Consider the following 23,192-nt stretch of genomic DNA (forward strand, 5'->3'; position numbering starts at 1 on the left):
AGCAAGAACACTTTTCTCTGCCACCATTTAATCAACCTTTTAAATTTAACTTCAACATTTCTCCAGACGAGTGGAATAAAGTCGTGAAATAATTACAAAATGGAAAAATAGATCAGACAAAAGATTATATTCACAGGTTTTGATTTCAAAATAAAAAAAACACGACAGCCAGGAAATAATGGAAAATGTTTCAGTTGTCATCTCCCTGTAACTCTTTAAGCAGCGGGCTAATGGAGGAGTTGCAATCATCTCATGTTATTAGTGCTTGTGCAAAAGCAAAACATGAGGAATCCATTACTTTTTGGAAAAAAAAAAAGATACGTTTAAGACACATCCCAAAAACAAGCATACTAAAGAATAAAAAGATTGCCGATCATTGCTGCCGTTGTTGCTAGGTCCTTGATGATTGTTACTGCAATATTTACAGTCGACCACCAAGACTAAAAAATAAAATAGAATAAAATATGCAAAAAATATAACACAGTAAAGCAGCTGTCCCTTCACAAAATCTCTTTACATCACATTAAAAATTAGCACTGCTGTGTGTGATACTTTATATATATTTATATATGTAGGTAAAATATACATATGTATAATATACACATATGTAACACATATTACATATGTAATATGTGTACATATATACAGTAAATATATATATTAGGGGTGTGGCAAAAAACAATCTGAATCGAAAAAACTGTTTTGATTTAAAAGGTGAGTCCAACCGAATTGTTCCATTTTAAAATCTATTGCGATATGATAGAAATCACCTTGTAGAGATATATTTGAAGGAAATGCCACATTTACTAAGTTCATTCATTTTGTAAAATGACAAAGTCATTGCGTCATACTTTCTCGAATTCAGCAGTACCACATCAGGTCGATTCGTAATCCCACTGAATCGGACCGAATCAAATCGTCACACTTGAACCGTAAATGAATTGTATTGCACCAGATGTATTGGGATACATACCAAATTGTCGTTTTTGTTTTATTGGAGAGATGCACATCCCTAATATATAATTTGTGCCTTTGGCAAGATGACGGTTGAAATCCGTAGCTATTTAAAATATACTTAATGCATAAAAATAAACATTTTGGCATTGTCTTGCTTTATTCTTCCAGTTGGGTGAGGTTGGTGGGCATGAGGTGGTTGAGAGTTGAGCAGGTAAGAAGCGGCTTACAGGGGGGTGGGGGGGTAGGAAAAGTGGAGTTCCACAGGACGATCAAACGAGCACAGAGAATGCTGATGAGACTTGTGAAGAACAGCAGCAGGGTTTTTTTGGGGAGTAGGGTGGGGTCTTAGATGACAACGCTCCGGCCCTCCCCCCACTTCCCCGCGACCGCCACCTCCCCCGCAATTGGAGATTTTTCCCTTCCTACCCTTTCCTCAGGCACAGTCATCAAAGCTGGATCTCAAAAGTTTTGTGCAGCTCGGTGGAAAAGGGGTTGGTAGGCGACGGCGTGGTACGCTGGTGCGAGCGCCCCTCCAGCGCCACCCACTGGGCCTCAAAGGCATCTTCCTGTGGCTTCTGCGAGGCGGCGTTAGCCGGCGAAGAAGTGGTGGGCGGGTGGGGCGGAGTAGCCCAATTGTTCGCCCCGTTGAAGCTGCTGCCGCCGTTGGTGGGGTGCGTGCGGGCAGGGCTAGCGGTGGCGGGAGACGGCGGGGGCTTGATGAAGGGGCCCGGGATGACAACAATCGGGGGCGCTATGGGCGCCGGGGCGGGAAAGGGCTGGGGTTGCGCGACCGATCCGAAGACATTGGCCACCATCTGTGAGGGGGTGATGCCCACCACGGGCACGCTGGGCTGTGGGAAGGACAGCCCGTTGGACATGGAGTGGAAAGCAGTCTGGCGCGGGGGCAACAGGGGCACGTACGCCATCGGGGGTGAGGGTGCCATGGGGGCCACAAATGGCAGGGCGGCCTGTGGCGCCGCCGCCAGGATGGGTTTGGACGGAGGAGCCCGGACAGACTTGGAAACCTCCTCCAGCCATTTTTCTGCTTCAGAGGGGGTGCGCTTGTGCGAGGACAACGCCGGAGAGGACGTGGGCGGGGCGATGATGACGGGAGTGGACGACGACCAATCACCTCCTGTTTGGACAAAACAACAAAAAGTCACATTGCTCAAAAGAGTGAAGAAATGTGTTCTCAACCTATTTTCAACACTTAAAATGAGTTAACAATACCAAAACATCCTCTTACCCGCCGTGGGAGGGGCCGGGACCCCAGCGGGGGTCTTGGCCCAGGGGTTAGTGTCTCGAGCGGGCAGAGCGGGGGCCAACGCTGCTGAGCTCGGAGCTGGAGGATTAACAGCAGCAGCGGTAGGAAGAGGATGGGAGTGAGGATGAGCGGAAAAGGAGGCAATAGCGGCAGAGCCGTTGACTAAGAGCAAGAGGGCAAAGGGAAGGAAGAAGAGGATGGCTCAATGTTAGACATGCGAGGCATGCGACCTGTCAATCAAGTGTGCAAGAAAACGAGCAAATACGTGGCGTGTCTAAAAATGCGAAAGGTTTGCGTTCGCCATCAGGAGGGACCACTTTACTAAAAGCAAAGACGGCGTCAGATGCAAGTTACGCTGCTGCCAAAAAGTGGAAAAAAGCTGAGCTCACGGTGAGATTTTATAAAATTTCTGTATAGTTCATTCATTTTTTCAAATTTGTGTATTTTTCATGTAAACCTTTTGTACTTTTAATATTTCATGTGGGATGGTTACCTGGCGCTGCGGGCGACTGTGGCGAGGCGAGCGCTTTGGGCATGGGCGCTGAGGAAAAGGGGTCTTCTGGAGGTCCGCTGAACGCCGTGGTGATCTGAGTACACAGCGAGCTTATACTGTCGTTCTCTCCTTCCACCTCGGGCACTGCATGTGGATGACACCAATTAGTGTGTGTCTATGTGTGCGCGCTTTTGTCCACGTGCGTGTGGTCGTAATTCCCCGTCTCACCCGCGTTCCTGATGGGGAAGTCCGACTTGCGCTGCACGGTGGAGGGGAGCTCGTTCATGCGCAGCGACAGCTGGCGCTTGAAGGGCGACGTCTTTTGGCTGAGCACTGGAAAGCCGCGGAACGAGCCCTGCCTGGCCATCACGTCGGCGTGGGCTTGCGGGCGGGGGATGCCCAGGGTGCCCAGCGAGAGGGGCGGCGAGGACGTGGGCGACGGGGAGTTTCCCGACTGAACGGCGGAGACGTTGATCACGCCGCCGCCGGACGAGTTGCCCGCTGCCTTTGCGTCACCCTCGCCTGTCGGGGATCGACATGAATGACGTTGAGTCTTTTTGAGCTTTGTGACCATTTGAGATCTTAAAATGGAACATTTCCTATGAGTCACAATCCCGGGAAGTGTTTCTTACTTTTTTTAGAGTCCTGCAACTGCCTCATGACTTCCTCCCGTTCGGCCGCCTCCGTGGCCGTGGTGACCCGGAAGGAGCCCTCGCGGGTGAAGGTAGTCCGGTTGGCGTCAAATGTGGCCGTGACGCCGCACTCCTTCTCCCGCTTCTGCTTGCGCTCCAGGCAGGCGGCGAAGGCGCAGCCCACAGCATGACTGAGCCGCTCTCCCTAAACATACGGCATCAGCGGTCACGTTTGCGTCTTTGATGACTTTTCCGTCCTCGTGAGGAGTTCTCACCGAGTCTTTGACGGCCATGAAGCAGTGGCAGATCCAGCGTCGCGTCGTGCCGTCCCGGCAGATGTACGAAAAGGCTCTCTCGAAGTTCCGGTCCGGCGCGCAGAATGACACCTTTTCGATGGTCTGGTCGAGGATCAGGTCCTGTGGAAAAGAAGCTTCATCAACTTAAATTTGCTTCATAAAAATAATGTTTGTTTTCCCCCAGTTATAATAATCAACATTGTGCAGTGTTATCTTACCTTAGTTTTGTCATCAACCACACGAAGCCCGTCCGCCGACACCCATAGCACTGCACGCACTGCCTTCTTCCCAGCCTGAGTAAAGTTTAAAAAAAAAAAAAAATTGACAAGAAGCATTTCAGTCAACAGAAAAACAACCTGCTGCTCCATAATAAAGTTGCTGTACCATTCAAGCCAAACGGAAGGAGAGGAACAAAAAAAGTTGGTGCTCGGCTGCCCCCTGGTGGTTAAAACAGCAATATGTAACAGACGCTCATTCACACAATTTATTCCACTTTTGGCTCATTGAAGAAGAAGGAGATGTTAACACCACTCACACACAAACAATAAAGTGCCCCATCTCGATCTAAACCCTTGCCCACTTGTTCAGGCACATGCATCGGAGTTAAACGTGTGTGTGTGTGTGTGGGCGCACGCGTGTGTGTTTTGTGTGCGTGATCCGGCCTTCAAAAAGGGTGACTTGTTAAACGTGATAGAGGAAAAAAAGTGAAAAACACTCGGACTGGAACTTACTTTGGAAAAGAATCCTTTGAAGAATTTCCTGTCCTGGAAGGTTGTTTTAAAATAAAAAACAAATAAACGGGGCAGGTGAGAGGGATCGGGGGTGGACAAAAGGATGACAGTGGAAGAATCGGATGAGGGAGGGGAGGGGGTTGATTGGGTTGTTTTATTATTGATTAACCGTTTACGGGGCGATACTGATTGTATACTAATTGTGGTCAGCGTTAGTAAAACTCCATACAGTACACCCCAACACACACACGGGAATTGCACAAATTCCTTGATGACCAAAATAACAAGTAGGAAGTTTTCAAAAATGGCGCCTCAACACAGCGCTAAAAAAAAAAAAAGAGTTGTGACGACAGAGTGGTCTGCGCCGTTTTATTAGAGATAGACTGAGTTGGACTCTTAAGACAAAAGTGGTGTGAATCTGATTTCTAACTGTTTGGGGGAGGGAAAGGGGATGACTGAGGTCAAATTGAGGCTGCCAAAAAGAAACCAGATGCAGGCTAGTCTTTGCTCTTAATCCCCTTTCCCCGCCCCTCTCGTCTCCTCCCTCCTTGTGCCCCGCCGGTAAGCCGTGGAAAGGCGTGCCACTCTGCTCCTGTTACACGCCGGCCGGGCTGGAGACGGTCGAACGCATGAGTTAGCACGTTAGCCGGCAAGTCGGCTTGTTAGTGGCGCATGCGGGTCGACGATGGGGACGGGTTAGATGCGGTTAGCGAAGCTGAGGGTTGGGGTGGGAAAATGATTCAGAGAAAAGGAGGGGGGCGGGACGGGGCGGTTGAATTGAAGCGTTTCTGCATGGCAACGGCACAATTAATCCTGCTTCAAAAGACAAACAAATATATGACACCAACAAAAAAAGTCATACAATCTCTCTTCGCTTTTTTTTTGGTATAAAAGTGGGAAAGATCTCCGAGTAGGAAGGAAAGTGGAGATTTGAGACGCAAAGGAAGTCCAAATAACCATTTAGGATTGTGAAAATTAAATTCCAATCAAATTGCGAGTTCAGAGCGAGAACCAAATTTAGCTTAATTACAACCAAGTCCAGGAAGTGACATCAGAGAAGGGGCATCAGTCTCAGAACGCGGAGTCGTGAGAACCATACCGGCGCTCCGGGGAATACAATGGAGTCATTGGGAGGCCAGCTAGCGGGATAAGCAGTGACTTAAGGACTGTTAGCATATTAGCGCACCAACCAGGATGGTAGAACTAAGCCAACGCCTCCTCCGAATACATGCCTCTTATTTTTAAACGCACAACAGCGGCAATAACTTTAATAGCCTGAGTTACACACACACACGAACACACAATGCAAATGTCACGCCTGTACAGTTCGTCCGCTGCTGCGCTTGGAGGCCTCGAAATGTCATTAGGTTGAGGGCAGCGAGACGGTCAGTGGCCGCCGGAGGACGAGAAGCTCCGCGTTATCAAACGATGCCAAAGAGAGGCACGTGGCCTCGGGTCCGAGTGACCTCATCGAGCGTCACGGGTTAATCTTGGGTAGAAATCATATGCCTGCCAGTGTGTGTGTGTGTGTGTTACTCGCTGGCACGCACACACGGGATCTCTTCAGGCTACACGACTGCGTGTCCGACAGTTACGGACATTTCTGTGCAGCGCTATCCCTTTAGAGAACCGGGTCTGGACCGACGGCCCTTCCCCCCTATAGAAGTCGGTAGAATGAATGGGGCGGGCGGAGGGAGGAAAAGACACTCGGAATGTTGGAGCATCTCGGGAGTTGACGGAAAACAGCCTCTCAAAGCGGGAAACCCCAGGAAAAGGAAACCTGGAGACAAAGGCGGAGATTTTTTGGAAAACCTACCGTTTTGAGCCGCTTGACGGCTTCCTCGCAGATGTGCATGCCCCGCGACTCTTCCACCTCCACGTGTCCCAAGTACTGCGGGAAAACAAACACACAAGTGAGTGATGGTGCATAAAAGCCTTCCCAAGGCACACAGAGTGAGATTAAATAAGGTCGCGGTAATGAAAGTGTACCACGAGGTTGCTTATTTGAGTGAGTCTCGGATGCCCACCGGGCATCTCGGCGCTGATGATTTATACCGATCATTAAATACAATCGCGAGGTCAGCCGAAGTTCAGAACCATCGCTCGCCGGTACCGTAAGTCTACGAACTGGCCTGAGCGCAAGAGGTAAAAGAACACGCCGCCTCATCTTGTGTTCTCCGCCAGAAATATGATTAATCCTAATCCCAGATTAAAAGACAATATTCTCTTTTGCATCATGGTTGGAAATCTCCGCAGATTTGAAAGTAGAACGGCACTCGGAAGAACGCGCCTAATACATCGTGACGTGCGCTGTCTGTTCCGCTCCGCTCGTAAAGGTTGGATGTTACTTTTTTTTTTTTTTTTTTCTTTTCTCCTAACCGCAGCTACATCTGCTAAATCTGTTGGGTCACTTGGCCTGCTTCGTCCCGACGCAAGCAGATTTTCACAAACGAAAGTAAACATGGGGAATATTCCTAGATAGACTCATTTATGTATTGCTAATGAGCTAAAAGAACCAAGAATCCAGCAAAGAAAAAACACACACACACACACAAAAATAGACTAGTTTGGTGTGGGTCACTCGGGGAAGGCTGGAAGCCATTGTGTGCGCCGAGAGGAAGTCCATACCCTTTCCTCGCAGATACACGACGAGTGACGCAGTCCCGAGTCGGACCAACCTGCCCCGTCTGCGCTATTTGTAGAACTGGTGAGTCACGGTTTATTTCAATACGCACGCATTTTACACGTGAAGGGATTGCTGGCGAGTAAAAGACCGGTTCGACCTGTGACAACCAACCAGAGAACAAATAAGGTAACAAACGGCAAACAAACAAAAAAAGCTGACGACCTAGAAATGAACGAATTAAAATGCAGAAATTTCTGGCAAGTCGGAGCATGTGATCAGAATTCCCCCGAATGTCAAATGTGTCTGGGCTATGCCGTGTGAATAAACGTCAAAAGTTATCAAAGTGCTTTCCAAGCGATATGAAAGCACGTTTGAGCATTTTCAAGAACGTTAAGCGGTCCTAGGAAGCCCGATAAACGCAACACAATGCCGAGTCTGTCCGGTATCGGTTCTTCTTGGCAGTCAGCCCGGAGTGGGCAATTGATCAAAAAACTGCTGTGCGGTTTTGGTTCCATGAAATAGTCACGAATGGATTCCTATTTCCATTCCCCTCGAAACAGTTGATTTAAGCAGACGAGCAATTAAAAGTAATTGACTTGGAATGGCTTTCGATGAAAGCGATTTTTCTAAATGGCGAGCAAGATGTCGAGCGAATGTCAACGTGACTGTGACGCATGAAACGCAACTCCCTCCTTTTTTTCTTCCCACTTCGGTGCGGCAGTCGGGAGATGATTCCGCTGCGACTACACACACACACACAGACACACACTCAGCTCTCAGGAGGCACCTTAGCATGTTAGGTTGCAGGGTAACAACAGCCAGGTGGCAAACGGAAAAAAAATAAAATAAAATGTCAGCGTGACTCAAAAGAAAATGGAAAATTTGACATTTTCATTTATTTTCTTGAGGTTCAAAGCCACCTGCTTCACTTCCTTGTCGTGAGTCACGTGTTGTATTGTCTATTTTGTGGTTTCTGACGTGCCAGATTTCATTTCCATGGAGATGAGAGGAAGCGAGTTCTTGCGGTCCTGTTTGCATAAGACAATTCTGTTGCCAAAATAGTCGGCGCTTACCGTCCACGCCCGTCCGTCCGTTCACCTGTGATGGTCACGAGACCAACGAGGAGCGCTTGCTAAATTAAATGAATTTTTCTTTAACCGAAAGTTTTAGACTAATTTATTCTGGCATGTCTTTCAGCAATAACATAACAAAATAAAATGTAACAAAGAAATATATGATCATTTAAATAAAATTTGAGACAAATGAAGTTACAAAGTCTGACGTTTCTATATACTTTTATGTCAGCGGTAGTTCTAAGAGAATCTAAATAAAATAGAATAAATGTATCATATTTTATTTCCGAGTCTAACGACATCTTTTCATGTTTAAGCTTTCATGTCAGTAAGGGGAACATCTAATCTACAAAATAATATACAAACGAATTCTGAACAAACTCCTTCACTGACTGAGTCAACAGCATGAGCAAAGAGAAGAGACAAAAAAAAAACCATTTTGTTTTTCCCCTTTAGCTACAAGCCTGTATTCATCAAGTCAAACAAAAACCGGACAATCACATCATTGTCGTGTGCTTACACAACGCAACGTTTCTGACGGCTCGCCATTAATCACACGTTACGTCCTCCAGCCGCAAAGCATCGCGAAGCGGCGGCGCTGGGAGAATGTGTGTGTGAGTGTCACCTTGACCGCAAAGCTGCATTTGCCGCTTCGGACCGCCTCCTCGTCCGTCTGCCACTGGTGCGGCCGGCTGGACTCGGGGACGTAGATGTCCTTCTTCCGCCGGAAACTCTGCCGTAGCTTGTTCATGGCGGCGCTCCCTGCAGGAGGTCACAAAATCGGACGCTTAGCAATGGAATGAGTCACGATTACGATTCGGAGTCGATTCATATTAGTCGCGAGAGACGGGACAGCCATGTTCATATAACTCATCTTTGTTCATGGAAATAGTTTTTCGTTCGCTCTGACATGATTGTCATCTCAAATTTACCGGGAGATTAGCGGGCACCAAAGAGAGCCAATTAAAAAGCCGCTGATCCAAACGAGAAGTGAGAGGTGCGGCCATCTTTGAAGGACCGGCTCACGTCCGACTCGGCGACTCGTAACCGAAGGAGCAGAAGTCGGCGAGCCGTAGCATTCCGCCGCTTAACTTTTGGAGCGCACGGGGGATCTGATGGGATTAAAGAGCTCTTTTAATCCGGGGCCGATCCGACTGTCTGCGTACACACTTAGTCGTAAACGACGCCCACCCGACGAGTCTCTTTGTATCATGAAACTCGTTTTACCGGCCCGGGCTGGGGTCGTTTTGGAGAGTGCTTGAGGTGAGGCCCTCGCTCTTATCTGCTCGGGCCAGATTGGAGCTCGGCACAATGGAGCCCTGACACACAAACACATCAAACGTCGTAACTCCAAGGTTGGACCGCGGACTAGCGGGATGTCTCAACAGACTTTATGGCGCTTTGCAATAGAACCAATCGTGCTATTGGGTTGAAACGGGGAATTCTAAACGAGTCATGAGGCGGTTAGGGCACATGGTACAGTCCGGTGTTTGTAAACAAGACGTCTCCCTCGTGACACGGTTATTTCAGTCGCATCATATTAGCGCTTTGTGCGGCGGCGGCGGCGCTGACGAGCTGCCAACGTGCCGGGCCCAGTTTGCGAGCCGCGGCACTTAAAAATACCGCACGCTGACACTTCTAAGAACGTCTGCTAGAAACAGGATGATGGTGCAATGCGCGCTCTATTTCTGTGGAAAAATGAAGACATGCAAGGACAAAAAAAACAGATTGTGTGGGGGAACGTCGGCCTTGGCAGGTGGATCGGAATGGACCGCTTGAGGCGCTTTGGCCGTCGGCCATGCGGCGGGAGGACCTGTTTAGTCACACCGGATGGGGGGAAAAAAATAAATAAAAATGATGCAACTGAGATAAATTGTGATAAAGAGTTCCAGTGTAGGCTTAGTGTTTAATTAATAGGGGAAGATCTGACGACTTCACATTTCTTTCGAAATGGATTTTTTTTAATTTCATACAAAACTAGCAATATTTATAACGGCAATATTTTCATTTCTTATTCTTGATGTAACACTATTTGAATAATCTTTCCAGGAACGGAAGGCCGATTAATCCTAAGAATGCCGGGGATGAGTGCAAGATCAGGAGGTTACGGTCGTGGCCGGCCATGTTTCTTTTCTTTTTTTTCCTTTTCTGGGCGACAAGACACAATCCACATCAATCTTCTTGTCGTTGTGCATTTCTTCGCTCTGTAATCTGCGTGGCGTGCACAAGTTGATTACCGTTTCGTGCAGTGACACTCGAGGCAAAGGCCAGCGAGGATTTGGACCGCCGCTGTGTTGTCACCCCGACTGGGGACAAAGTACATCTCGTGAATTCGGACACGTATTGATGTAAAAATTTAAATATTTCATAATAGTGCTACAAAATTTATATTCTGCCTCTCAAGGCCTCCGGCCAAAAACTCCGCTCTCCAAACTCCGAACACACCGACTATGCTCCGTTAGCTTAGCACTGACCCGGAGGAAGCGGAGCCATGGTTACATATTGACCAGGCAAAGCCCGGTTAATGGGTGATCTATTAAAGCCGCGCCGGTCCGAACACATTTTATAGAATCTCTCGGAACGAACGGTGATGCGAGACAAAGGTTTACGATCCAGCTTAGTCCGCTGACTCGCACAGGGGCTCTAAAATACCAAAGTGACTCATCGGCGCACGTGAAAACGGCGAGCGGGAGGGAGACTGACACCATTTAAGTTGTCTCGGAGAGTAGCCATGTTTCCAGATGATATTAATGAACTGTTTCAGCTCTGATGAAGCAATTTTTTTTTCAGGGCGTCTGTGCCGGAAGACGTTGTGGCCAGCGTGTTAAAGGCAGCGATGTCGCGGCGGAAAACGAGGCCTGTGTGTGAGCGCGTGCATTATCTGTCTAAGCAGCGGGAGTGATGAGAAGATGGTAGAACAGGAAATTCACGCTGAGCGAACAGACTCGCAACCCACCCCTCCTGACCTGGCAAAGACTCATGAATACACACACATTATGACTCTTATTTGAATCTCCGCAAACTCATCACGACGTCAAAAAGATTGCATGGATAAACGTGGAGGGATTTTTTTTTTTTTTGTAGGAGTGGTATGGAGTGCAGCTGTTGTGCCGCTCGCTCATGTATGTCAGGAATGCCGTTCACGTAGTTGAGCTCTGCTCTGATCCCGCCCGGGCTATTTGTCAAAAGGCCGACGTTTGGGGAATTTAAACGCTGCAGCAGATTTACGCCAGGCCTCGAGCGCTACCTGCCCGAGCCACGTTTTACTCCCAAATGCAACATGGAGGAATTCCACTGAGAGCAAACTGTCTTATCTTCCCTCACAAGCGTCATGGAAATTCAAAAAGCTTGAGGAGGGGACGGTTTGGAAAACCACCAGGATGGCAAGGTCACCTTTGTTCCACCGCAAGCCGGCCCGCCAATTAACGAAGAAGAATGGCCGCCCCCGGGGCCCTGGTGGGCAGGAACGGTTCGGAGACCGGCAGGCACCGGGCCCGCTCATCAACACGCCTCGCCGAGCAAGAAGCTGGTGATGCCTCTTGCTGAAATGTGCCACGAAGGCGGACAACCGGACAGTGGGCACAGCGAGTTCATTGTTCAACACTGTCACGGGCCAAACACGCCGCCTCTTTGCTCTGCTGCCATGCAAAGTCTTTTAAGACACTGCTTTGGTGACGCGAGTGTCTCGGCGTGAGCTGTGGGCAACAGCAGCATAACCTCGGTCATTAAAAGCTACATCATTCTATAATCACTGCGTTCCCACGCAACAAGTGTCCCAGTAACACAAAAAACACAGAGGGGAACAACAACCATTAAGCCGCCAATTGCCTAACGAACCCGACGTCCCTTGCGAGCTGACGTCGGGTGGCCAAGTTGTCTTAATTACAGATCGGCGGGTATGAATAAAGCATGATGAGGGCTCCGGTATCGTTCCATGTAGGGGGGCTTGCCGAGGAACCAAAAGGAGAGACGCCTCGGCCTCCTTTTGCACACAATCTGAAAAGCATACGCACACACACACACACACACACACGCCTCACAGATTTAACCAGCGGCGACATAAGAGGAGCTCAAAGCCCCTTGGGCCTAATTAGGAGCTAAAGATAAAAGTCTCAAATGGGCGCTCGTAAAAACGATGCACCCTCTTCTGCTGACTGGCTTTCTTGAAACGAGTACCGTCAAAAAATACGTCGACAGCGGCGCATTCGAAGTTGGACTCTTGCACCTGCAACGTCAATGCTCCTGCTTGATGAACTTGTATTGAAATCTGAGCAGAAAGAAGAGAAGTCCTCAGAGCGGCCTATTCTGAGCTGGTTGGAAGCGCGGCCAACAGAGTTTTAGAATCAAGATGACCCTGATTGGACACCACCGGACCAAAATAGGCTCAGTTCAGCTGCACTTTCAATCTTTGTGTGCAGCAGATGAAATTTGAACATAGCAGCTACAGTGACCAAAAAGATCACGGGAGACTCAACAGCAACAACAACACTGAAGTATCGATATTCAAGCAACGACATTTCAGACGGGGTCAAATTTGAGTTTTAAAAAAAAAAAAGTGAGGCCTTCTGATTGCTTCACTGTTGCACAGCGAGTTTATCAACCTGTGTTGCATCACAGCTCGGGCAGCGTTCAACATGTGCCCTCCAACTATCGAGCCTCTCCCTTTCTTTCACCTATTTCGATGACGCTGGCTCACCGGCAGCCACATAAATAGATATTGTATTTATAAACTTCAACATCTACACACAGCAGTGACACACACACATCAATATCATATAAAATACTGTATACATAATATTACGCAGTTTATTGTTTATACATAAACGCAAATGTACTGGCACATCAATTGATATCTAAACACACACACACCACTCAAATGCACAAAACACACGTACACACAACACACACTTTCAAACACACAATATACTACAACAACCCCTTCACGCACAACTAGTAACGACGTCACACAACCCGGAAATCAGGTGATAAGCCTTCACTTCATTTCTGCCCCATTAAAAAGCTCACCTCATCCAGGTAGATGACTTGGGCAAACTGTGCGGCACTACAGAATCACCTTTGGCAGTTTATATAAACCCCCTGGAGATTTTAAAAGTCAAATCAGATGGTCGAGTTTGTTCTTTAAAAGCCAAATGTGTGGCGTCGTTTAATAACAGAGGTTTGGAGTGGAGCTAACGTAGCCGCATCGGAAAACACCAGCTTAGCTCGACAGGCTAGCGAGCTAATTGAAGAGACAGCGAGAGCGAAAGAGAGGGAGCGTAGAAATACACCTTACCTGTGACCACCAGGCCGTGCCAGACGGTATGCCGTCACGTATTCCGCCCCCTCCCCGCCGCGGAGCCGCGAGTGTCGACCCCCTCCGAGGAAAATAATTCAAATTCCACAGAAAGACCTGCGAAAGAGTCACGCAGCCCAATGGCTTCGGCCACTGCCGCTGAATGGCTGTGAGCGAGCCGCTCAACCAAACCTCCTCCCTGGCAACGCACCGCCCTCTCACCTTCCTATTGGTTAATAACGGAGGTTGCAAGGTGATGGACAGGTGAGGGAGCAAACCTGGAAGAGATCTTGACGTTCCAGTGAAAACAGTTCACACACGTGTATGAAAGGCTATACCGCCCCCTGGTGCATTTGACGCGCAACCGCATCACCGCTTGGTGCAGTAATGGCAATGGACCAAACTTCAATGACTAATTTATCCGAACCAATGAGCGAAGAGGGAAAATGACCATGGGACATTTTCATAATATGTATAAAATATGACTGCCGCCTTCTTTGTTACAACATTTTATTTGTCAGATGGACTTTACACATTCACACACATTCAACAAAATATCAAGCAAATGTACACTTTTGAGTATTTTCGCGACATGACAGGACAGGAAGCAGGAAAAAAAACATTCTTTAGGTGCAAACATGCAGAACAATAAATAAAAAAACAGCACCCAACCAAAGCTTTATGCCCATCAGTCCTCTTATTAACACATACATGTAAAAAACAAACAAGTTTAGGTTAAAAGAGCTGCAGCCTCCTTTAAAGATGGAGCATCCTACACTGCTCTAGAAGCAAGGCCAAGACAATCCTTCTGTTTCGGGAAACCTTCCTTTGGTCCTTCAGTTGATGATCTGAGGCTCCCAGGCCTGGCTGGCCACCAGGGGGCGACACTGAGCGATGACAGGCGGCCCGGGCGGGCTCTGACTATCCAGACACAGCCCACTGACTGTGTGCTGCAGGGCCGAGCCTTTGGGTTTCCATTTCTGAAGAGAAAAACATAAAATGGCATGAATCAGTTCCAGCCATGAAAAATCTTTAATTGAAAATTTTATTGCAAAAAAAAGCAATGTTGCTCAAAGATTGGACTTCAAACCCTAATTTGAAACCCGCTAACAAAAACAAATCCAAGATTCTCCCATGTGAAGCCAAAAATGGCCGCCAATGAATGAAGGAGGACGCGAATGGCGGCATCCCACATGTGCTTCCACTTAATCGCGACTTTGCTCTCAGAGTTGTAAATCACCAAACACGGGTCGGCGTGGAAAGACACGGTGCGGGGGGGCACAAGGTCACGATGAACGCCGATGACCAAGCTGCACTCCCGGCGGCCATTTTATGTTCATTCCACACTGACGTTAGATCCATTAAGATGATTGACAGGACGAGAGGAAACCCAAAGCGTTGCATTCAAAGTCTTTGAAATCATCTTGTCTTGTGTGTATTTTCTATTCAAAAGGAATCAATCTTTGATTGTACGTCTTTTATATCCTTGTCACTTTAAATTGGATGCATATGTAGACGAACGAGTGCATGAAATGCCAGACATGAAAGATGGATGATCTTTACTTGAATCCCTAAACCAGATTTGAAACTCAAATGTTTTATTTGAAACCCAAACCTTGCACTGACCTGTCGAGGCTCTTTGGCATTGCAGGGCTCCATGGTGACCTTTGACCCCGCAGTGAAGAGCGTGATGGCCAAGCAAAGGTCGCGCTGGCGGATCAGCGGCTCAATTAACTCCCACCTCTGAAAAACAAACACAACCTAATCTGAAACCCAAGCCTCGCGTTAAGCCCCGCCCCCAGACGGTCCCTCAGTGTCCAAGCCCTGACCTGCGCCTGCGGTCTGCTGCCTCTGACCACCTTGCACTCTGACAGGCCGAGTCCGTCCGTCCCGCGGGTCTCCAGGCACAGGGTTCCCTGTCTGAGAATGCTGGACACGGCCTCCTGCTCGGGAACCCTTGAGTGAAGGATTTAGGCTGGTCAGTATTCTAATCGAGCGCCACTGATTCAGCGGATCATTTAATGTCGGATTTATTTGAATTCATGCTTGAGTTCAGAATTGTAGTCATAATTCAGCTATTAGATATGATTATATAAAATACTGCTCAATTATTCCATGCAAGATGTTAAGGGGGGCAGGCGCCCCTGACCCCCCCACCCTAGCGCCGCCTCTGTATTCTGTTTATTTTATTCATAATTTTATTTATCATTGAATTTTATATGAATTCCTAAGTGTATATTATTTCACCACGGTTTCATCTACCCTTAATCACATTTGTGAAATTCAATTTGTGAATAAAAGTCGAGCTGCCGATATATTCCAGGATGAATCATTAACTTTCTCATTTGTGATTCAGGGTGTCATGACACCACGTGTGTGTTTATTCTTGCTCGACATGCCAAGGGGGGGGGGAAGGAAAAAAAAAAAGGCAAACTTAAATTTACAACCTGGCGCCCCTTGAGTTTATCTTTTGGTGATTCACTATTTTGGCTTCTCGACTTAATTGATACAATGTGTGCGTCCGCGAGGGACTTGTGCGACGGTGATTTAACGATGGTGATCCCAGCGTGCGGTGCAGCTAAACACTCTCATAAAACTCAATTATTTCAGAAGGTTGGAGAAAACCAAGTACATGGATTTGGAGGAGAATAAAGACACCTTAGCTCAGGGTAGACATTCTCCATGTACCAGCGGAAAGGTTTGCAGTTGAGCTTCCGCCGCAGCGTCACACGGTCAGTTATGCTGCACAGGGAAACAGCGGCCATTTTGTTAGGTATGAAGAAAAATGGTCATAAAAAATTCCAGAGGAAGATAAATATGATAAATATTACTTATTCTTAGCCCAGTTAAAATTTATATTTGACATCTATAGCCGTCAATGAAAATCTTTTTGGAATGTCAGCAAAATATATTTTTTTTGTACAAACCTGCCAAAAGCTTTGCCCTGCGCCGAGGGCCTAGCCGAGTAGTAGTACTGCTTGTACTCGTCCATCCACACCTCGGCGGCTCGCCGTGTGTTCCTATGTACACACATGTCGGGAATTTTTTTTTTTTTTCCCCAAAAGTGAAGCACTGTGAATTCTTCTGACATGAACTCACTTGATGTAGGTGAGAGCGTTGCCTTCTGGGAAGTCGTACGGGTGTCGCTTCCGGAACACGTGACCCACGCGACTGCACGGCAAGATCTCCAGGCTGCCGCCGCACATCCATACGCGGAATGACAACTCTGTAAATAAGAAGAATATTCTTCATCCTCATCATCATCAAATGGACTGTGAAACGTGTCATTGAATTCTCCAGCGCTGCACAAATGGCAAGACTTTTTTTTTTTTTTTTTTGCACTGTGGGATAATGTCAAGTCCAAGAGTGTCGGGAATGCGTCCAACTTGCGTCACCCGATTATGTCATTTTAAAAAATGTGTCGAGCCGCTCTCAAACGTTTTCTTGCTGGCGGGGAATCGACTACTGCAAAATGGATGGGCGTAAAATAACTTTGTTTTTTTAAATTATAACTAATTTATTTACATTCAAATAGAACATGGAAAAACACAAGACAGTAAATGAGAAAAAAAAAAAGGGATGGTATCTCACCAAAGTTCTCCCCACCCCAAATGTCCATGTGGGTGTCGTACTGTCCAAGATGGTTGAACCAACTCTTGTCCATGGCAAAGATGCCACCCGCAATCACCGGGGTCCTTAAACAAAAAAATAATAATAAATAGAGAAATCATTGCTTTGGCAGTGAATGTTGTTGTTTTTGACAAAATCCTTTTTTTTTTTTTTTTTTCCACAAAGCATGTTCCAACAATGTCACCATTTGACCTGATTGGCTGCGTGGGGTCACTCCTGGCCATTTTCTGCTCAAGTGGAATCTGCTCCCATTTAAAATGGAGACTCCAGTCGAATCCTGGCGAGAAACACCAGACAACCGTCACGCAAACGTTATGCTATCCTTTTAATTGATCATCTGGGTGTCACGGGAGGGAGGATGACGGATAGGGGGGGCTTCCCCCTCCTCCTCTTCGCCAGCTGTTCTCGCATCTGTTCTGTTATCGCATTTGGGGGATTTCAACGTATTCTCTCACCTCCTCTCAAATCGGCCGACGCTGCCAAGTAAGCGAAGTTATCCAAGCTGATGACATCGATGATGGGGCTGACCACTCGCGTATGATCCTGCAACAACATTGGCGCTTAATAGCTGTTCCTAATATTTTGACCTAGCGCAGCCGGCTCCACTTAGGTGCTATTGTTCGGATGTGAGCGCAAAACGAGCGTCCCGGGATTTGTGTTTTACTCGGATGACATGCGGCGCCTCTGTTTCTCGTTAACATTCTCTTTTCGAAAAGCGTCAAGGGGAAGAAATATATTGACATGGGAAAGTACTGCAGCCACGTCATCATTTGGTACCAAGCTTCGGAGAAATTATTTTTTAAATTATTATTCCAAAGCCAGATAAATTATAATTATTATCTTTTTAATTTCATTCAACAACATGTCTATCATAAGAGGACCCACAAAAAAAAAAAAATCTCCCCTCGGGATGTTTTCCATCTGACAACAGTCCCTTCAATAATTGTGTGTGTGTGCTGAGGGGAATGGCGTTCCCTGGCGGCTTGCCTAATCCGATTGGTGGGAATCTTTCAGCTGCATTACAGAAAGACGGAAAAGAAAAAAAACACAACATGCAGCCTTCACAACACAACAAAATTCCGTGTGTGTGTACCTCCTTGACACGCTGGATCATGGGTTGCAGCCAATCAGTGTTGACCTCACAGTGGCTGTCCAAGAAAGTCAAGACGGGGGCCGAGGCCGCGTTGGCTCCTCGAACTCGGGACCGGATAAGTCCTGAGGAGCACGAGGGCGACAAATTTTTCTCTCAGACAAATTTAGCCTTTTGATTTTGACATAGCTGACAAAAATCATTTACTAATGTCGCTTACTCCAGATTATCTTCGTTAGCACTTTGAGAGTGTGAAAACTTTACGGAGATGTCAAAGGACATGCTTCGGAATATTTGGCTCATGATGTGATGTGTGTGCGAGTGTGTGTGTGTGTGAGTGCAGCGCCGAGGGCTACGGCAGCGCTAACATGCGCTAACACGTGCTGACGTGCCGTCTCCTCTTGTTTGTTGCACGTTACAGCGGGATGATTTCTGGCACCTTTCGCCACCTTTTTCGCATCATCACTGACCGGGCGTTGACAAATATGCTTTCCATTAATTACACACACACACACACACACTTACCCTCTCTCCTGCCGTTTCTCAAGCAGTGGACTTTGGGGATCTGAGCGAGCAGCTGGCAGTCGTCGGCTGAAGAAGACAAACAGATTGTGTCATGGCGGGCGACACACACACACACACACACACACACACACACACACATTGAGTATATTGGATCGAACACCGCTTAAACATGTACAAACATCTTCCATCTTGGTTTGAAACAATTTTATTGTTGCACTCTAGATTTTTTTTTTAACCAAATGGACTTGGCAATATAAGATTAGGTTGTTTTTTGGTTAAGAATTGTTTTTAAAAATATCATTTTAAAAATGCTTCATGAGATTTTTTTTTTTGTTCGGGCATAAGAAGAGACACACTCACAGCAGCTCGGAGCAGCTTAACATTAAGAGCGTGAGAACGACACGGCTGATGCATTGTGGGTATGTCCTCATGTCCTCGTCTTCCCCGCTAGCAATACATCCTTCCACACTTGTAATCCTCACTGATTAAATGAGATGTACAAGCACCACGGTTTTTATTTTTATAATATTTTATATCACATAGTGTGTAACGCTATATGAATGTGAAGAATCCATAATTATTTGCCAGCCTTGGCCACCAGGGAGCAGAATTATACACACAATTATATTAAACAAAGAAGAGTTTCACAACTAAGTGACTCTGTAATGATACTTGAAGCATTAAGTGTTGCTGGAGTTAATCTACGGTGGCTAACAGCGTTAACGAGCCGGTGGCGTGCCGCTCTCATTGCCCGGTGGACGGATCACGACACTAATTATTCCTCTCTGCAGTCGTTGAACATGAGCTAACGGTTCACACGCTCGCTAATGGCCTCGGCACGCTCGCTGAGTGTGCAGCTGAGTTACAAGCACACACGCTGAGAAGTGACACGGCCAAACACACGTTTAAAATTGGTTCTTGCTGGGTTTATTTGGAAATAATAAAATACCGAGATCATGACAATAGTTGCTACTGTTGTTGTTTTGTGCTTCTAATTTGCATCAAGGGCAAGTCGAGCTGAGCTGATGTTGATGAGATGTGAGCAGTGGAAGGGGAAAAAAAAGATGAGGCAACTGGGTAATCCTGTTAAGTCTCCACTTAATCACCAGGCCTCCATCCAGGACATACCTTGCCCTGCCCTCATAATGCACATGCTAAGCGCTACACGCTAACTTTCTTCCAAAATGGCCTGCAGTATTGATTTTTGCAAATTTATGTTCTTATTTGTTTTTCCACAAATAAAGAACATAAAGCTAGGCAGGCATAATAATAAATAGAATTAAATTTTATGATAATGCCTCCCCCAGTGCTCACTGAGCTGAAGTCTGGATTAGCTTCAAACTCACCGTCGGCGCTGAAGTCATCAATCAGGATGATTTCGTGAATGAGTTGAGGAGGACTCCGCATCAGGACGCTAAAAAGAAACGAAGATTAAATGTCGGCTAACCAAATTGTGTCTAATGCTAAACGCTAACGAGCGCTATTACCTTTTGACGGTGCGCAACAGTGTGGAGCGGGCCTCGTTATGGAAGGTGATGATGACGCTAGTGGACGGGAGGTCGACGTCATAGTTTAGCGCCGCGCACCTGAGGAGGATTTTATTAATTCATCGTTTTGTGCATCCGGATTAAACATCATTTAGGATCCCTAATAGATTGGCCTGCCATAAATGTCATTGAATTAGCATCGCTGTTGCCTGGGCTTCTGTCGCCACGGCGATGAGAAAATATTTAGCAGGCCCACACTGTCAGCCACATTTCCGTCATTCACCACCACCACAGTGTGAACATCCAGTCAAGCGTGGGAAAAACGGACGGATTATTTCGAATGATTTTTATGATTAAATAAATTGGCACCTGTAGTGTCTGGTGTCCCTGAGCGGCCGCTGGGCTCCCAGGCGGTGGCTCTCGATGAGGTTGAAGGCGTGCTCCCTGTACGGGTCGTCTCCGGGTTTCGGCTGCTTGGCGTCCAGGTATTTGTTCTCATCCAGGCCGCCCAGCAGAAGATCGCCATGCGGGGGCTGGCTCACCTGATCATCGCAAATACACACACACAAGCGTAAACAAAAGCTTTCAATAAACCGACCACAGCTTGAATGGGAAGCAGAAATGTGTGCAGGCGGTTGACCGCAGTCGATCCCAGCGGGTATCCTGCAGCTGTTTACAAGCTAAACTAAAAAAAAAAAAAAAAAAAAAAGATTCATGTACATGTGTCATTGGTGGAACCTGCCCAAAAAAGTACTTGGAACTTTCAACACAATTTTTGGGAGTGGAATTTAGCTTTCATGATCCAGTTTGAAATCAGACTTGATGTTTTCTTCAAAACCGGGGCGTGCGGCGATGAAAAAAACCCGAGAGCGTCGACTCGACTTATTTTTAGGAGGATGGGTGACGGATTTGTCATCGTAGTGACAAAGGTGAAGGAACTCGGCGGTGTAGAGTAAAGAGAGCGCTGGCCTTCCAAAGGGCAGCTATGGTTGCGTAAGGTTTTTGCACACATTCCAAACGGATCTGAGTATTCGCAGGGTGATTGAACCTTGCCTACTTGCATTTCGGCAACTTCGGATTCACATATGTGAAACTTTTTTTTCCAATTTTTACCTGAGATGTGGGGTGGCCAGAGAGCCCGAGCCACCCCATAGCTCCGCCCCTGCATCCAACCATTCATATTCTATACTAAACTCAACTCGTTTCACAATCAACAGTTTGGCAATTAATCTTAATCGGCATAAAAAAAATCCATGTCAATCGGGTCCATTATGAAATATATGACAAACAGAAATACATGCGTGGATTTTGGGGCGTGCACTACCTCCTCTGGAAGCATTTTGACTTTTTTTTTTTCCTCTACCAAGGGCATTCACGGAGACTTGAATGCAACGCGACACGGGGCTAAACAATCCACCAGCTGACCCTGCGTGCAACCCGAGAGGCACCCACCGAAACGCCACAACATAACACCAGGCAAGCGGGCAGGGAGCTCCAAGACTTAGGGAAAGCCTCTTATGCAGGTGCCTGCCGGAGCCTCCACCACGCACATGCAGGCACCGCCATAAATAAAAAAAAATCATCAGCACCATCATGTATGCAGCGCACACCTTCCCGCAGCATAATACCAATAACGCACTGACTCACTATAAGCGGGATGGTCCTGTCGTCCCGGTGGATCTCCAGACGCCCACCTCCCGGGTGGTGGTTCCCCGCTGACGAGGGTGCAGACGCCGCCGCCGCCGCCGGCTTGCTGTCCTGCCACAGGTAGTAGAAGGTGCCCAGGATCCAGGCGACGGTTAGGATCGCGATGGCGTTGGCCCGAATCCTGCGCATGGTGAGCCCATACGCAGGAGCGGACCTGGGCGAAGGGGGCGCGGCGGGGGGCGCTCCGGGGCCCTGCTGCCGACGAGGCGGGCGTACCGCAAGACCCGCTCGAGAAGAGAGAGGAAAAGAGAGGAGCGTCGATGGCGATGAAGAAGAAAGGAGAAGAAGGAGGAGGAGGAGGACGCTCGCTGCCTCCCTTGGCTGGATGGACGGCTGGGCAAGATGGAGGGTTACGCGGTCCTAGCGCCGACCTCTGCGAATTAAAAACTCTGGACCATGTCTATCTTCATTATTGCGCAACACATATTGTCTTTATGTTGGCAATCTGTGATATCAGCCATGTGCTTATTACTTCTGCGTGAATTGTATGAATTAATAATGTATCATAAATTCAAAATATTTACAATTAATCCAGCGGTATTATAATCCATCGCAAAAATATAGTGTCACAAAAATAACGATACAAGAATAAAAATGTCAGCATTGCTCCAGTCGTATTGTCTTCAGACATTTCGAAATGTTCTTTTTCCCTAGTCAGGCGTATCTCATGAAGTGTCTGCTGACTGTCTTACATCTTTCCACACAGCAGATGAACTCATGTCAGTGGAACACTTTATCTCCTGACTTATCACTTTCAATTATTAAATAAAGAAAAAAATGCTGATGATTTATCAGGAGCTCGGCGGCCAACTGCAAAGGACAAAGAGGTTGTCTGCACATGAGGATTAAACTTGCATTTTTATGCTCTGTGAGAAATTGAGTGCTTGAGAAAAGTCGAAATCTACCATTTCAAACTCTGAAAGAAGGAGGAAAAAAAAGAGAGAAAAGACAACAAAAGCAGCAGCAGGCAGCAAGGGCGGCGACAGGAAGGAAAACCAAGACGTCCCGCTGAAGATTACTGGGTGCACATTTGCATTGAGGTCAAAAGCCAGTCCACCATCCAAGTCTACTTGTACATTCTCGTCTCAAGTAACGACCAGGCATCCAGACACACACACAAAAATATTTTGCATTTTTGAAAAGAATGTTGGCCATCGAGTGACTTGGGTTATTACTACATTTACCCCAATGCTTGTTGCTAGGCAGAATACTTGCTCAACTCAGAGTAAAAAAAATGGCCAACTAAAAACACATAACGGCTAACAACAACAAAATAGTCAGAAACAATAACAACTAAAAAAATGGCCAGTTATGAAAACGTTTCTTTCTTTAAATGACTATTAAGAACTACAGCAAAATAAATGAATAAAATAAAATACAACCAGTCC

The 23,192-nt window shown here is 47.0% G+C and overlaps 2 protein-coding genes and 1 long non-coding RNA gene across 5 annotated transcripts; 1 reads left to right on the plus strand and 2 right to left on the minus strand.

Annotated features, from left to right (window-relative positions):
• Positions 1 to 8: 8 nt before the first annotated feature.
• Positions 9 to 13,548, minus strand: numb (NUMB endocytic adaptor protein). Of its 3 annotated transcripts, XM_088400254.1 has the most exons (11): positions 13,366 to 13,548; positions 8,698 to 8,834; positions 6,190 to 6,264; positions 4,374 to 4,406; positions 3,861 to 3,935; positions 3,622 to 3,762; positions 3,347 to 3,551; positions 2,943 to 3,236; positions 2,715 to 2,858; positions 2,204 to 2,383; positions 9 to 2,092 (listed from the first exon to the last, which is right to left on the minus strand). In XM_088400254.1, exons 2-11 carry the CDS (start codon positions 8,821 to 8,823, stop codon positions 1,404 to 1,406), a joined length of 1,962 nt encoding a protein of 653 aa, XP_088256380.1. In that variant the 5' UTR covers positions 8,824 to 8,834; positions 13,366 to 13,548; the 3' UTR covers positions 9 to 1,403. The 3 variants fall into 3 exon arrangements, with proteins under 3 accessions (XP_088256380.1, XP_088256381.1, XP_088256382.1); XM_088400255.1 differs by lacking the exon at positions 4,374 to 4,406; XM_088400256.1 differs by lacking the exon at positions 2,204 to 2,383.
• A 310-nt stretch (positions 13,549 to 13,858) lies between these two features.
• On the minus strand, positions 13,859 to 22,134 carry galnt16 (UDP-N-acetyl-alpha-D-galactosamine:polypeptide N-acetylgalactosaminyltransferase 16). Its single transcript, XM_088400784.1, has 15 exons — positions 21,745 to 22,134; positions 20,467 to 20,639; positions 20,098 to 20,196; positions 19,957 to 20,024; positions 18,611 to 18,676; positions 18,089 to 18,210; positions 17,451 to 17,538; positions 17,188 to 17,272; positions 16,957 to 17,060; positions 16,465 to 16,591; positions 16,293 to 16,385; positions 16,024 to 16,107; positions 15,195 to 15,321; positions 14,992 to 15,108; positions 13,859 to 14,345 (listed from the first exon to the last, which is right to left on the minus strand). The coding sequence occupies exons 1-15, from the start codon at positions 21,931 to 21,933 to the stop codon at positions 14,202 to 14,204; spliced, it is 1,686 nt and encodes a 561-aa protein (XP_088256910.1). The 5' UTR covers positions 21,934 to 22,134; the 3' UTR covers positions 13,859 to 14,201.
• On the plus strand, positions 20,952 to 22,051 carry LOC148385075 (uncharacterized). The gene is made up of 2 exons (XR_015863463.1): positions 20,952 to 21,026; positions 21,465 to 22,051. It is a non-coding gene; the product is annotated as an uncharacterized LOC148385075 (long non-coding RNA).
• Positions 22,135 to 23,192: the final 1,058 nt, after the last annotated feature.

The sequence above is a fragment of the Syngnathus floridae genome, chromosome 16, assembly GCF_059516105.1.
Source record: "Syngnathus floridae isolate MCC-2025c chromosome 16, RoL_Sflo_1.0, whole genome shotgun sequence".
Taxonomy (NCBI): Eukaryota; Metazoa; Chordata; class Actinopteri; order Syngnathiformes; family Syngnathidae; genus Syngnathus; species Syngnathus floridae.